Genomic DNA, 15,540 nt, shown 5'->3' with positions numbered 1-15,540 from the left:
TTAAAAGCCATAACTAGATTTAAACAGAACTAAAACAAGTAACCATATTCTACTTTCTTTTCACTTTCCTTCATCTCTCTCTCTTCTTCTCCCTGCTACTCTATCTTTCTCTCTCTCTCTCGCTCTCTCTCTCAAACACACAGACTCCATTCTCAGAGGAGCAGAGCAGAATTGCCGCCATCTGACCAGTGGACATCTCTCTTCAACGCCAGGAGCGTCATTCACCGTCATATCCCAGCACCACCCTTTCAGATAAATCAACAAAAACAAACACAAAAACAAAACTGTGCCTTCAACTAACCCCAGCAGTACTACACCGTTTTGACCTACACCTACAAAACCACAAAGGTGGAGGAGAAACACACAAAAAAAGCACACTGCCCAACGGACGATCAACAGATGTTTGTCGATGGCAGAGGTTCAAGCTCGCCCCTCTCTACGGACTAGAACACAAGGGCATGTCTTATGTGAAGTTCTGTTTCTTTTAACCCCCTGTGTTGACAAACGTTCAATATTAATACGATGTGCTAGTGATTTGCTTCATATTGGAAGAAATCCCTATCTGTGCAATATCAGTTGATATATTTCTGTGTGAAGCCGTAATGTGGAAGTAGACTTTTTTGGACGAGTTTTCGGCTCAGTCTGTTTATTTTTTTAAATACTGTCCTCCTGATCTCTATTTTTCTAACAAAACAAAAAAAGGAAAAAAAAGAAAGATGACTATATAGTATATATAAATAAACATATATAAATATATATATATTAAAAAAAAAATCTTCACTGGTGGAGTGGGCATGGCTCTCTAAGCACAAGGGAGGCCAGCCATTTTTGTTTTAAGACAGTGGAGTTTCAGACTTAAAAAAAGAGCCTCCCTCACTTTAAGGGCCAAAGCCATAGCCTGCAATCATACTTGTCGGGTTTCGTGGTAAGGAGCACACAAAGATCCACATTATGAACAGCTGAAAAGACTGTGTGTGTGTGTGTGTGTGTCCTTGCTTACTCTGAAGATCTTACAGACGACAAAAGTAAGACCAAGGTGTTGGTGTGTTTATTATGTGAAGCTTTGGTTTCCTACATCAGGTGAATTGATTTTACTGACGTAGCTAGCCATTCTCTACCTAATTGTGGCCTGTTCTCGCTGAACGTCAATTTATTTTGTACTCCCTCCTGCATATCAATACATTACTTGGTGTGTGTAGATACATGTGAGCGTGTGTTTGAATGGTGGGTTATGTTGGTAATCAAGACCTTCTTTAACTGCAATTTTGTGACTACGTGGAACCTGTATCCTTTAAGCTGCTACCTTGTACTGTGTGGTCTGGATATATCCAGCGTTATTCCTAATTAATTATCCTTGAACAATCAACTCACTCAATACCTCGCATATAATGTTATATTAACAATTTAGAGGTAACTTGTTATTTGTACTGTATTTTGTCATTGGTTTATATGATGTTAGCATATGTCACTAAATCTCCCTCTGCCCCCTCCCCAAACCTTCCACAGCATTTTATTTATTTATTTTAATTTATTTCCATAATATGCAGTTGAAGCACTGTTGAATAAAGCTGAACAAATTCATAGTAAATCTCACGAGATGCTAAATTTAATTTAGCACAATGTCCTACATTTATACAGTCTCTGTTATAAATGACGAGGATTTTGCAATTTGATAAATTTGCAAATAAATCTGACTGAAAATTCTGACATTGCATGTCACTTACAAGTGTGAAAGAGAGTTAAGTGCCAATTGATCTGTGTACAAATGCAGATTCTTGGAGAGTCTTATATTTTATAAATTTTACTTTTTTAGGGGTAATCATTGCCAGAAAAGACAGAATCATGGAAACAGTTTGTACACTTGCCTTCTATTGAAAAAAAAATCAAGTCAGGACAGTTTGCTATGCACTGGCTTATAGATGAAATCACAGTACTTACTTTAGGCCTGAGTTTCACCTCCACAACACAATATCGAATCATAGCGGGTTTGCTTCATAATTCCTGTAAATAAATAAAATAGGAGTATACATTTATTTTAGAAATGTGAACTTGTGACCAAGAGATCAGTTCAGTTCATGAACAGTTCAGAATACAAGTCATGTATTCAGAACACAGGCCGTCCTAATGTCCACTGAGCAAAAGGACAACATAAAATTACAAAATAATTCATTACACAGTATATTAATTAAAAAGAAACCCCTAAGCAATGGAAAAGAAATTGAGAGACTGGCTGTTGACATTTTTGAAACCATAGTAGGCTATAACATACACACTTGGGTTGATATCACATGTTATTGCAGAGGTCCCCAACCCATCCCACTTCACCGGTTAGTGCCACTTCCTCTAACCCGTCAGGTTTCGTGTTGCTCCATTATCCGGCCATGCATCCTCCCCTCCCTTAATGACTCCGCCTCATGCTCCCTCCCAAAATGAAGCTGCCAAATTGGTTTTGAAGCCAAATTTATGATGTTCTCTATATATGTGTCTGGCTGAAGTGTTTTTACATGTAAAACCTCATCCCTTTAAATGTTACATTGTGTTTTTAAGGAAGAGAAAATATCAATCCTGTTTGTTAAATTGTTGATAGCTCCAGAGATTCAAGACAGTTATAAAAATAAAATATGGTTCAAACATTGTGTGTTTATGAATACTATATTGGTCTACACCGCATGCAGACTACCGAAGAAACATGTAGAATGCAGTGCATGTGCAAACCAATAGATGGCGACACAGTACATGTAATCAAAGTCAAAACAATTATTAATAAACTGGCCTACCGTCACTGACAAACCCTGGAACAAGAGTAAATCCGAAGGTTGTAATCAAATTTATTTTAAGTAATTTGCTGTGTCTTTATTTAACATTAATTGAACAGCTTTTTGATTTGCATGGTATTTCGGCAATGTTTCTTACTGAAAGCGATTGCTCAAAATTGACAAAGCTCAACATTTCGCGAAAAATGACATAACTGCATAGATATAAGGTCTTCCTATGTCACGTGGGGAGTGTTTGCAAATCCATTAGTGTTTTTTAAACCTGCTTTGGTCAGGTCTGTTATGGGCAACAAACCAGCCAATCAGTGTTGAGAGAGAACTCTTGCTTCTTGTTTAATTTCACAATCACATGACAAGCATAAACGCTTTTAGGATATGAGAAACATTAGCTAGAAATCTTCTGTTTGGGACTGCTGTATTCTCAGAAAGTATTTCACTCCTTTTGGATTCATACTGCTAAACATACCGTTTTGTGTGGTACTTTTCTTAATTGAATACAAAACTTTTACATTTGCCGTAATTTTCATTATTTTATTTAATATTTGCATCCTCGAATACTTTATGCATAACCTTACAGGCTTAGCGCCAAAACAACGGTATCTCATGCTAACAAGCTAGCGTCTTGTTAAATGCTGTTGGTCAGTTAGCCGACTTTACCACTTAAATGTAAAGCTAACTATTTAATCTTTTGTTGAATTAGTACATTTGAATTTGTGTTTGCTTGTATGACATGCTTACTATATTTTTCTGGTCGTTAACCATTTAATCTCTTGCTCAAGTAGCATATCAAATATGGTTATCTGGCTTCTATAGCTAAGGTAGCTTGTTGGATATGCAATGCCTGTCCAAGGCAGTTTTTAGGCAAGTTACAGCTAACTTGCAGTGACCAGTGTGATGGAAAATGACCACGGAAATGATTCCTGGTAACTGAACTCCCTTATTTTTCATAACAATGTAGAAACAATGACGAGCAGAGACACCGAGCTCACTCCATGCGATCTCGAAAAAAAGGCTGTGGATGAACACCAAAAACAGCGGAGAAGGGCTCTCCAAGCACGTCATCGAGCCACGTTAGCTAGTCTTTTTGACTCTCTAAAAATGGTGGTTTGTCCCGGCAGTAAGAAGACCCCTGCAAAGGTAATTACTGCTAACTTTTGAATCCTCAGATTTTAAGGCATGAAGGCCAACAACGAACTCGTGACTGCCTCTTACCTCGCAATGGAAATGGAGAGCTGTTCACTGTGCCTCAACAGCAGTGTTTTCTGGAGAACACTGAACCTACTTCAGGGGTTGCCGTGTCTCAGGTTCTCCACACCCAGCAACCTCAGGCGAAGCCTGAAGGGTTTCACAAATCAACGAATACTGTATATTGGTGTGCTTTTTTTTTGCAAGTAAATGCACTGAGAATTAACCTTAAAAGCCCTTTACTTATAGATGCAGTTGGCATCTGTCTCTATTCATCTGAATAGTCAGGGCCTGAAAGAATTAACTAAATGTATTTAATTGCATGGAACTTTTAATTCAATGATTAAAATGCAGGGACCACAGGGAACAATGATGGATAGAGTCCATAAGCGTATTTGGATGAATGATCCTTCCACAATCGCATTGAAAGTGAAGGACGCTTTTCTAGCAATATCAAAAACGTTTGGCTTGACATTTCTCATAGAGGCATCTAGTTTCAAGCAATTTAAAAAAAAAAAAAGTCTGATACCTAAGAGATCTTTGATAAGAGATCTTTAAAGCCAAGTTGCATATGGCACGATGAAAGACAATTACTTATTTTTCAGATTAAAAATAAAAGATCATTAGTGAGCTCTGTGTCAGGCTCTCTTTTGTTTTGACTTGTACAAGCCTGAACTCTCAGGTTGCTCATTGAAGCTGTGATGCCCTGTCTTTCAGTGGAAGATCCTGGATCATGCCAAAGGATACCTCAAGGAGAAGGAGACTTGCCTCAGCTATTTGCTGTCACTGAAGCGTCAGTATCCACGGCGGACTGGTGAGCCACACCAAGTTTTTTCAATATAAAAGGATAGACCCATGCAAAATCAGCACACCCCCAACAGCATTTCTGTCCAGTAATGAACATCTCTGTGATTTTAGGTGTGACCTGCAGACTGACCTTATCTTAAGTGGTTAATTCATTCATTTGCATTGTTACAATGTTACTTTAGTGTTGCAATTTGCAAATGATGTTCTTTTTAAAGAGGCCCACAAAGTACCAACATCAATCACAGTGTTTGGTTCTTTTCTTTTTATGCTAAGGATCTTATCTAGAGAGAGACGACGGCCCCAACTGTTTGGAGGAGGTGCGAGAGCAGTTTAAGAAGCTCTGCTCCAATTGCGTGTAAGCAGTGTGCAGAAACAGAGTTTGACCACCAGATGGCAGCATCTGCTCACGGTAGACTGATAGCCCCCTACTGGATATTCTGGTGTCTGCAGGCGCCATCTCTGTAATGGGTATACCTGCTCTGATATGATACTCAGTCTGTGCAGTGATGAAGCTGGCTGGTAGTGGGGGGAGCTGAAGTGGTGCAGTATGTCAGGGATATGTCATTATGAGATGAGGAGTTTGAGCAAACTGAGGTCATAGTTGCATTTTTTTAATGAGGAATTAGGCAAAACGTTTCTTTAAAGGTTGGTGAGTTCATCACTGCTTGTGTTAAGTATCTCTCTTTTCCCTCTTGCCCTTTCTTATTTCCTTTCCTTATTCCTTATTTCCATCTGTCTTTTACTATTCTTCCTTTTCATCCCCTCTGGTTCTCCTCTACCATCTCCCCCCTCTCCTTCCCTCGCTTTTTTCTCTCTTCTACTTCTCCTTGTTCCCCCTCTCCCTGTACTCGGTCTCTCTGGCAGCCTGGACCCCTCCAGCAGGAGAGGCCGCTACAGAGGCTCTGTGTTGCCCGACGTGGAGGAGGCCCTGGAGGAGAGTGGCAGCAGTGAGGTCTCCCCCGACGACCCCGCAGACGAGACGCCCTTCTCCCAGTCCTCTGACCTCTCCGCCTCCAACATACAGGAGTTTGAAGGGTGGGCCTCACCTCGGAGTGCTGTCGCCCCAGCATTCTATACAGCTGGTTTTTGAAGATCAGTTCCGCAGTCCGCACCTTTTTAGTAGTCACATTTTACTTTAAAGGGTGTCCTTAACTGTCATAGTGGTACAGAGAGGATGTGGTATCATTTTACTCAGACGAAGACGTTCAGTTATGGTGATTTTATATGTGTTGAAGGGGGGACGTTGATATCCTTCAGATGTTGTAACAGGAGTATATGAGGGGCTGATATCGCCCAGATAACATTACATGGCATTATGATATCAAAATCAAATGCATAACATAACATTTGATGGGCATTATAATTAAGGCATTGGTTGCGGAACGTGTCTTTGTTGACGTATTATTTCTCACAACCTGTAAGGAATCTGTCGTCTTACGGTGCAAACCCATGACAGCGACGCGATACGTTTCCATCGCTTTGTGTGGGCGTGTTGTAGCGTGTGGAAATAGCATTTTCAAACTGTCAGAGACGACAGCAAACAATCTGATTGGCCGCTGCCGGGAAAATGGCTCCTCATTTGCATAGGATTCAACATTTTCCAACTTTTATCGGTCGCGTCGCCCAAAACGGTGGTCTACGTCACAATGGATTGGTTATCATTCAGCCTGGTAACCACCTCATTGTGCTGCCTCAAACACCTGTTGCCCATGGCGACCTCAGTGCCTCCCACAGACCTGCTTGAGAAGAGTGTATTCCGGCTTTTCCCCCCCGTGCCCACTCTTACCGGAGTCATCGCTCCCGTCCACCGAGAGTGCAACCGTTACCGCTGAGAGGCTGCTCAAGGGCTCTTTGTTTCCGAGCGGGCCGCTGCCAATCCTCAATGCACCTGGCAGCGATCGGGCAGCGGAGGGCATCTGTTAACCCCACCCCTCCCACCAAGTGTTCTTCCAAGTGCAGGAGGAAATGATTTAGCCACTCCTCCGAACCACTTGCTCTTGATTGCTCTTATTAAAAGACGGTCGAGTACAGATGGGATTGGCGATGCCAACGAAACGCCCTGCCCGTTCATTGCCCCCGAGGGAACGCACGGGAGAATTTAAAATCTACCACAGACGTCACGCCGTCACGCCGCGTTACATTGTATTAATCACCACCGTTGGCACAACGTGCCGTCTTCCATTCGCCTTGGCAGGAGACTTAGGGGGAGAAGTTTGGTTGGCTGCGCTCTGCCAAAAGACTGTCTCGCTGTAATGCCCTTGTGCGCTTCAGTGTTTCCGCTCGCCGTCTCTTCTCCAGTATTATTGTGTCATGGAGAAGATCTGCTGGAAATTGGTTGTTCTGCCTGAGGAGGACTTTTCCCTTACATCTGATCCTTGGAGCCTGTGTGCTTCCTTTCCACATCGAAATATATTCATATCTTGATATTCAAACACCTGTACAGCTTTGTTTTGACCTGAGGGTACTGTAATTACTTTTGCCTCTGACTCTGACCCATCTAAAATGTATGGGCGCCCAAAAAGTGAATCTAATCCTGATGTTAAATAAATGATGTATGTTGAATGTACATTTCATGTCACCTTTCTGTTTTTCAGCGACCTGAAGATATTGTCGTTACAATGTTGCCCCTACAGCTCCAGCCATGCGGCTAAAATATATATGATTTTGCTGAATATATGTATGAACCAAGGTCTTATGATAAATTAGTTCTTGAATGTGCATTTTGAAATCTCCTCTTCTTCTGATTTGTGTGGGGCTTGGGGTTGGGCGCAGGTACTTATACTTCTACCGGCAGACTCTGGAGCTGCTGGTGTGCAGAGGAGTGCTGGCCCCGGAGCAGACGGGCCTGGCCGTGGTGTCGGAGGCTATCTCGGGCCTGTGGAGCAACCTGCCGCCGGAGCGCAGGGCCGCCTTCCGCCAGTGCACCCTGGGAGCCAGTCCCTTCTCCTGGATGAGCTGCGTCGAGGAGCCCCAGGCCGACGACTGCTCCCAGGGGTCGTCCCAGTTCCCCAGCCAGGAGGAGGCGTCCACGTCCTCGCTGCTGCAGGAGGTGGGTGAGAGGGGGCAGGGATGACGAGGAGTCAGGGAGTAGGGTTTGATGAAGGAGGTGTTGGCTAGCCTTGGGAGAGGAGCACATCTGCTCTCTTTAGACGTCAGATTTGCATGTGGATGGCTGTGCATATTGGCCTGAAGAGGGCATGTGTTTGCATTAGGAAGGTCTCTCTGTGTATGTGTGGGTGAGTGTTTGCGTGTGTGTGTGTGTGTGTGTGTGAGAGAGAGAGAGAAAGCATTAGTGTGCATGCAAGTTCCTGCATGTGTGTGATTATGTATGAGAACATGGACATCAGAATCAGAATGAGAATGGTATTTATTGCCAAGTAGGTTTACACCTACCTGGAATTTGTTCTGGTGTAAAGGTGCATACAGTGAACATAAAACATATATGACATGTGTGTGCATACACGTGTGTGTGTGAGAGCATGAATGACAACAGAAGCGTGTTTGTGTGTGCGTGTGTGTGTGTGTGTGTGTGCAGAGGGCACTCTCTTTCTAGCCAGTGGCAGTAGTGTCCATGTCTCTGCCCCCCCTCCCCCTCTCCCTCTCCGTGTCGAGCCAGAGAGAGCACAGGCTGTTTATCTCTGGCCAGAGGCGAGATGCCTTATCAGGCCGCGGCAGAGAGCAGAGAGCCGCGTGCCCGTGCAGTGCCCATCGCCAGTCACCACTGTCCGTGCCAGCAGGACGCTCTCCGGACAGATGCCATCACTTAATCTGCCATGCTACTGCGTGAGAGTGTGTGTAAGAGAGAGGGAGAGGAGACCTGGGAATAAGCCATCCGCCAGGAAATCTCTCTTTGCCACCACCACTGCAAGAGGACACACAAGAGCTTTTGAATTGCTTGAGATGTGTGTGTGTGTGTGTGTGTGTGTGTGTGTGTGTGTGTGTTTTTTGTTGTCATCATTGGTTATTTTATGTTAGAGTGGGGGCTGTACCAATTTGGGGGGCGTTTATGGACTGAAATTGTCTACCAGGGCCCAGGAACACGGCAAGCCAATCTTCGGAGGCCCAGAAAATAACCCTCTGAATACGGCCGAAAATAGCTTACTTTGTAAGTCCTGGAGGACAGCACAGTGTATTCTCATTTAAAAGTACTGGACAAGGCATTGTTCTAATTTAAACCCCTGCAGTCTTGGTGCGCAGTAAAAGGAGAGAAAGAGAGGGCCCAGATGCATTAGACTGTTGTTAGTAGTGGTGCTTCAACTCCTGCTTCTTTACCGAACACAAACTACCAGGTCTGTCTCTGCATCTTAAAGAAGGATTAAGTGTGGTCTTGGTGACGCTGGAATCGGGAATGGAAAGAATAGAAAGAGAATTGTAACTAGTACTATAATCCATATCCATGAATGAAGCATGATGGGAAAGATTAAATGTAGCATTTTGTAGCAACCATAAATAATGTTTCCTAACTAACAAAAACAAAAGTATTAAATTCAATAATTAAATCAGTGATGATTATTAATGTTGTTCCATGGGAAAAGGCAGAGCTGGTTCCTCTCTGATGTGTGTTTGGTTTGCTGAGTGGGTCTGTTTTCTTGGGCTTTGTCAGGACCTTCTCCAGGACGCTTATGATGTGGTGAAGAGGGACATGGACTCCAGCTCCTTGCCCAGGTAACCCTCCTGTCTCTCAGCCTCACACATCCTGTCTCCCAGCCTCACACATCCTGTCTCTCAGCCTCACACATCCTGTCTCACAGCCTCACACATCCTGTCTCCCAGCCTCACACATCCTGTCTCCCAGCATCACACATCCTGTCTCCCAGCCTCACACATCCTGTCTCCCAGCATCACACATCCTGTCTCACAGCCTCACACATCCTGTCTCCCAGCCTGTCATCTCACTCCTCCGGCTCACTCTCCTGCTACCACTGTTAGACTCTTCTGGGTCAGCCTCCTAAAGTTCGTTGAGTCTGTATTGAAAATCCTTGTGAATCGGTTCGGCGGTTGATCAAGCAAAGAAATGTATGCAGTTTCATCAGATAGTGTTTGTGAAAGGGATCATCTGGAGTTGTAATAGGTATGGCCTCGAACATTCTGTCAAGTTAATAATTTTAAGTTGATAAATGTGACATTGAGTGTAGATATTCTCAGTTTAAACCTGTTTGAGGTTTTTATGGTAGGTCCACTTGAAAAGTGTTTTTTTTTTAACTGAACGGAATGCCATTCATAACATTCACATAATTACAGAAATAAGACTACCTATTTGAAAGACAACAATCGACACAAAAAACAGGAATTCGGTTTGATGACGCAAGTCAAGAACTCAGTCACCTCAATTATGATGTAACTTCACAGAAGAATGCGTGTTTGAAAGACGGCCATTAAAAAGTCTAGACAGTAACTCCTGTTGTTTGAGTGGGCCTTGAGGACAGACAGTGGACCAAAAATCGCCGGTTGCCAGAAAGCTTAGTCTGCTGGCAGCAGTTGTCACAGCATGGTTGCTATAGTACCAAGTAAACAGTAGAGTTGCACAGATGGAGAGCAATTCTCGATCATTTAATTTCTGGTTTTTATTAATGTTTTCATCAATTTCTTTGGTCGACCTGTGCATATATTTGCCTAGCGACCAAAAAAACGTTGAACTCCACGGTGTCAAGGCTAGTGCCCGACACATAAACACGGGTGACAACTTCACATGCACGGCTGTCAGTCAGCGTCAACTGCTGCCTCATCAAGAGCGATGCCTCTATCCACTCCTACTTCTACATAAGAGACGAAAGGGGCGACAGCGATCGTCATCTCCATCTTCTGAAGGCTCCCTAACTCCCCAGTCTGCCTCTCTCTTCTCACCTGCCTTTGTCTCACACCTCCTCACTCCGCACGTGGGAGAACTTCGCCCCTCCGTCCTCACTCTTCCTCACTCCACACGTGTGAGAACTTCACCCCTCCGTCCTCACTCTTCCTCACTCCACACGTGTGAGAACTTCACCCCTCTGTCCTCACTCTTCCTCACTCTGTCCATTTTTTTGCAAAAGAGTTCCACTCTTGCATTGTTTTTGAAGTGATGCCTTCTCGTCCCTCTTTGTTGTTCCTTTTCCAACATGTTCTGTCATCTCCATCGCATTGTGCACTCTCTCACTCCATGAGATGGCGGCCTCCCTCCGTCCGCCTCACACTCAGTAGTTGCCATTTTTCTGTTTTTCACCCCCCCCCCCCCCCCCTTCAGTTTCACAGCAGCATTGCCACCAGCACAGCTTCTCTCATTGTTATGTGTCTCTCTCTCTCTCTGACACACTCTCTTAGTCCTTCTCTCTCTCTCTCTCTCTCTCTCTCTCTTTCTCTTTCTCTCTGACACACTCTCTTAGTCCTTCTCTCTCTCTCTCCCTCTCTCACTCCCTCTTTCTCTCTGACACACTCTCTTAGTCCTTCTCTCTCTCCCTTTCCCTTCACCCTCCCTCTCTTCCTCTCCCTCTCTCTCTCTCTCACTCCCTCCCTCTCTCTGATCCACTCTCTTAGTCCTTTTCTCTCCCTCTCTCTCTCTCTCCCTTCATCCTCTCTCAGTATTCCCACACACACACAGGTGGTTGTTGCTCACCCTCTGCACCCCCCCCCCCCCCCCCCCTGCCCCCCCCCCCCCCCCCCCCCAGCGTCTCCCTCCCGCCCCGCCGCTCAGAGACGAGTCACACTGAGAGTAATAGTAGTCTCACGGGGGTGGTTGCTATTGCTAGTGACAGGGTGGGACAGACCGAATAGATTTCTGCAAGAATGCACAGATGCAATCCATAATTTATGAGTTGTGACAGCATTGAGTTATTTTTGAGCCACTAGCTTGCAAGTGTAATAACTACTTTTACAATTCTGGAAGGGTCTTTTTTTTTAAGAATTTGATGGGGCCACTGCGGTTAAAAACAGTAGGTTTTTTACCTTCATCTGAATTGCAGCAGCATAAAACATGCACACTGTGTGTGTGTGTGTAGATGTGTGTGTGTGTGAATGTGTGTGTGGTTGCGAAGGCTGTATTTTTCAAATCCTCGTCCTCACAACAAAGACAAGTGCGCACACCTCTGCCTTCATCGACCATAACCTTGCTCCCCTCTCCGCCTCTTCCAGAACAGCTTGCTCATGTCATGTAACGTTAGGACAACAGGGGAGGCTCTGGCTCTCAGGGCACTGGGGCTCATGCTTCATTTAAACAGTGGAGAGGGGCGAGAGTCTTACTCAAGCAGGCCAAAAATGGAAAGAGAGGGAACGCCCAGAGTGCGATTTTTGACATCTGTGTGTGTGTGTGTGTGTGTGTATGTGTGTGTGTGAGAGAGAGTGAATGTGAGTGTGTGTGTGTGTGTGTGTGTGTCTGTGTCTGTGTGTGTGTGTGAGAGAGAATGAATGTGAGTGTGAGTGTGAGTGTGTGTGAGTGTGTGTGTTCTCCATCGTCTCGCATGAGGGATGTTTGCTGAAGCACACCTTTGGGGATGTGGTGGCGTTGGGGGGTGGCGTTGGGGGGGGGGTGTTGGCGGGCGGCAGCGAGGCAGAGAGGGTGGAGGTGGCATCCTGTAGGCACAGAGTGTCTCCTCACGTAGGGCTCTAATGGAGAGTGTCTGCAGTAGCCCGATTGAAGCAATCAATCACCGTCAGACGCCTGGCTCCTTCAGGACCGCAGCATGCCATGCACACACACACACACACACGTATGTAAGTATACTTACATATGCACCCTGTGTACTTGAATTGTATGTGAATTCATACTCACAGGTGTGCGTCATGAGGCACTCACATTAACTGACAATGGTCAGACATTCATGACATTCTTAAGTTGTTCTTTCTTTCTTTCACTCACTCAGTCAGTCACTTACACACACACACATTCATAAATACACCTGTAGATATACTAACACAAACACACTTGCATACAGAAATAACCAAATGCATACGAGTGGTCAAACACTGGTATGTAATTGTATGCACATCCTTCCCATACACATATCCTTACTCTGACACACCCACACATGCATTAAGACAACTGTTAATCTGTAAATGCAGTCAGAAGACACATTCATCAAAGTACATTGATTAAATGATTTGTATTGAATGTATTGAGTACATACATTTGAAATAACACATGTGGGTTAATTGTTCATGACGTGCAAGATGCAATATCAAATTGCTCGCATGGACACAAGCTGAATGGCTGTCTAAAATGTATTTGTAATACAAAAATACGCAGATCCATTAACAGTAATTTTACAGACAGTGAATCAAATCAAAACAAATACAACTAATTAATCACATTAAGGTCTGCTGTTCCTGATCGTTAGCGCAAAATTAGCTAATAATAACATACTGTACAGTAACTCTCTTTCCTGGATTCAATCTATGCAAACTCCGTTAAAACACGGCTTGAAAAGCCAAAGTGATGTCCTACCATTTAAAATGTTGGTAATTGCATTATTGAAATGCTTGTAACCTCCTAAAAGCTACATTAGTCATTGTAATTGAAAGCACTAACTGAGCCATGAGGACTACTACCCCAGCGGCCCGTATTAAAAGGCTACTTCCTGCCACACTAGGGTTTTAGTACCTAGTCAATCGCACGTCACACACAACCATTACACCGGTGAAGGGTGCTCAGACCAGGTCAATTCATTATTCATGTTACGTCACCGTTTCCTCCAGTTACGCATACACTGCAATATGCCAAGGAAATTATTTCGTTAGGCGGTCATTTGAATGCCATTTTGTAGGTAAATTCAGGGCAAAACTGAATCTACACCAACCTCAGTTTCTCTCTCTCTCTCTCTGTGTCTTTGTGTCTCTTTCAGGCATAAGAAGCAAAACAAACTGCTTTAAAAAGAACAACTTTAATTGGCCTCCTCCCTAGTTAAATAGCAGGCAGAAGTTCCCTGAAGCCCATCAGTAATTCACAGTGGTCTGGAACTGAAGTGACGAGGGGCACTGGGAGAGGGAGAGAGAGGGGGCGTCATTAGCAGATGAACCTCCTCTAATTTGTCAAGGATCTCATTTTAATTGGCCATCCAAACAAACGGCCAGGGAGCAGGCTACTGGCCAGCCTTGCACCTCATGTCCTCCTTGCACACACACACACACACACGCACACACACACACACACACAGTCAACCACAGGGCTCATCACTGGACCCTAGCGATCGATATCCTGCTCAGCACTCTACAGCGCCTGAAGCTAACAGCTAATCAGCAGGACGTGTGCAGGCAAGGGATTCATGGCTCTAGTCTTCTCCTACGCCACCCCCACACCACACACACACACACACTCACACTCTTTCACACACACACACACCACCCACTACCCATAATCCTACTTGTCCCTTCAGCTGGCACAAGCGTGGTTTTGTGCAATATATGTGAATTCAGGGCACCTGTCTTTTATTCTTGAGTACACGGACAAACCTCCACACACATTTTTCCGCAGGTCTGTAGTATAATGGCAGATGTACATCCAGTCTCCCCTTTTCCGCATATGCACTTTCAATGTTCGAAACTGACAGTTGCTGTAGACATGCCTGGAGATAGAGAATCAAAATCCCATAGTAGTATTAAAAAAAAGAAAACATGATTCATCTGAGTAGTTAATCCCTTTGCTGTGTGATAAGCATGTGACGAGTCTACGATTTGAGATCTTTTGAATGTAGCATGTAGTCAGAGGTGTAAATGTCTGTCCACAGCCCAGAGTTGCTGCCGCCGTCTGGGGGAGACTTTGAGAGGCTGAGGGAGATCTACAAGGACATCATGGGCTTCGTCAAGAGCCATATGTCCACAGAGCTGGAGTTCACTGAGGTGGGTTGGGCATCGACTAGCAGACATTTCCACCACTGCATTGGCCTATCTACTGTGTGATTCTGTTTAATGTGTACCACAAGTGCCTTTCATATACACACATGTGTGTCTATTCAGTGTGGGAATTGTGATTTCATTTCACTAAAAACATGTTTCTACGTTATGGGTCATTGTTAAGACTGTGGCTGCCACATGTAGTGCAATTACACCTGTAATGTTCTTTCTGAACTGGAAAAATATTATTTCAGTCATTTAGTTTCTGAGGACTGCATTTTGAAGTGGTGCTTGGACAACTATGGTATGTTACCTATGGTATGGTATGGTATGGTATGGTATACCAACTATGGAGGTGAAAAGAGTATATATTTAATTGAGGTTGCATGCTTGTGCAACCTATAGTTATGGTGTAAGTATGTTCTTTGCACTCTAATTCATGACTATAAATACAGCAGACTAACAAAAATAAGTCAGCCTGTACGCTTGGGAGACTGGAGTCAGTGTTGTACCAAATCTAATGCATGCTGTGGAAGCTGCATATCATTTATTTAATTTCTTTTTTCTTAGGAACTGTGCCTGTCTGCAGAGTACCAAGAGCTTTTCCTGAAGTGCTCTGAGAGCTTTGGAGAACCGTTGACACCCCCATGACCCCCCACCCCCGCCTAATTTTCTCCACTTATCTGGTGGATGTTGATTTCAAAAGCACTCGTTATTTGTTTTCGAACCTAGATGATTAAGAAGTCCGGATTGTTTCACCGGCATGTTTTTTTTTTTTTATACGTGGCTGTTTTCAACAAAACTTTATATTATGGTGTTCACTACAGTTGATGCATTTATATTCTTCTCAGGCATGACAGTGAATAAGTTTCTCTTAATAAATGCATTTTTTTCTTAACAAATATGAGTGTTCCAATTTATCTTTATCTGTGATAATCAGGCAATTGGAAACCTATTTATCCAGTGTTATTGTGAC

The 15,540-nt window shown here is 44.0% G+C and overlaps 2 protein-coding genes across 3 annotated transcripts in view; both read left to right on the top strand.

Annotated features, from left to right (window-relative positions):
• The window catches only part of LOC105912430 (potassium voltage-gated channel subfamily A member 2), a 39,073-nt gene extending 36,500 nt beyond the window's left edge, over positions 1–2,573 (top strand). The window contains exon 2 of the mRNA XM_012841393.3: positions 144–2,573. The gene's annotated coding sequence lies outside the window, so the exon portion shown is untranslated. The remainder of the gene's footprint in view (positions 1–143) is intronic.
• A 136-nt stretch (positions 2,574–2,709) lies between these two features.
• On the top strand, positions 2,710–15,466 carry LOC105912381 (stimulated by retinoic acid gene 8 protein homolog). Of its 2 annotated transcripts, none has more exons than XM_031582740.2 (9): positions 2,710–3,202; positions 3,733–3,911; positions 4,677–4,773; positions 5,040–5,121; positions 5,631–5,801; positions 7,539–7,815; positions 9,370–9,431; positions 14,459–14,570; positions 15,135–15,466. In XM_031582740.2, exons 2-9 carry the CDS (start codon positions 3,738–3,740, stop codon positions 15,213–15,215), a joined length of 1,056 nt encoding a protein of 351 aa, XP_031438600.1. In that variant the 5' UTR covers positions 2,710–3,202; positions 3,733–3,737; the 3' UTR covers positions 15,216–15,466. The 2 variants fall into 2 exon arrangements, with proteins under 2 accessions (XP_031438600.1, XP_042565954.1); XM_042710020.1 differs by having other exon boundaries at positions 2,710–3,251.
• Positions 15,467–15,540: the final 74 nt, after the last annotated feature.

The sequence above is a fragment of the Clupea harengus genome, chromosome 16 (assembly GCF_900700415.2).
Source record: "Clupea harengus chromosome 16, Ch_v2.0.2, whole genome shotgun sequence".
NCBI lineage: Eukaryota > Metazoa > Chordata > Actinopteri > Clupeiformes > Clupeidae > Clupea > Clupea harengus.
Note: the sequence above shows the minus strand (reverse complement) of the source record. Positions and strands in the feature narration are given on the sequence as shown.

Excerpts from the sequence above, each read along its gene's own strand:
- LOC105912381 (XM_031582740.2), top strand. The coding sequence starts at position 3,738 with ATGACGAGCAGAGACACCGAGCTCACTCCATGCGATCTCGAAAAAAAG. Across the intron at positions 5,122-5,630 it reads AAGCTCTGCTCCAATTGCGT|CCTGGACCCCTCCAGCAGGA; the intron begins GTAAGCAGTGTG and ends TCTCTCTGGCAG. Across the intron at positions 5,802-7,538 it reads AACATACAGGAGTTTGAAGG|GTACTTATACTTCTACCGGC; the intron begins GTGGGCCTCACC and ends GGTTGGGCGCAG.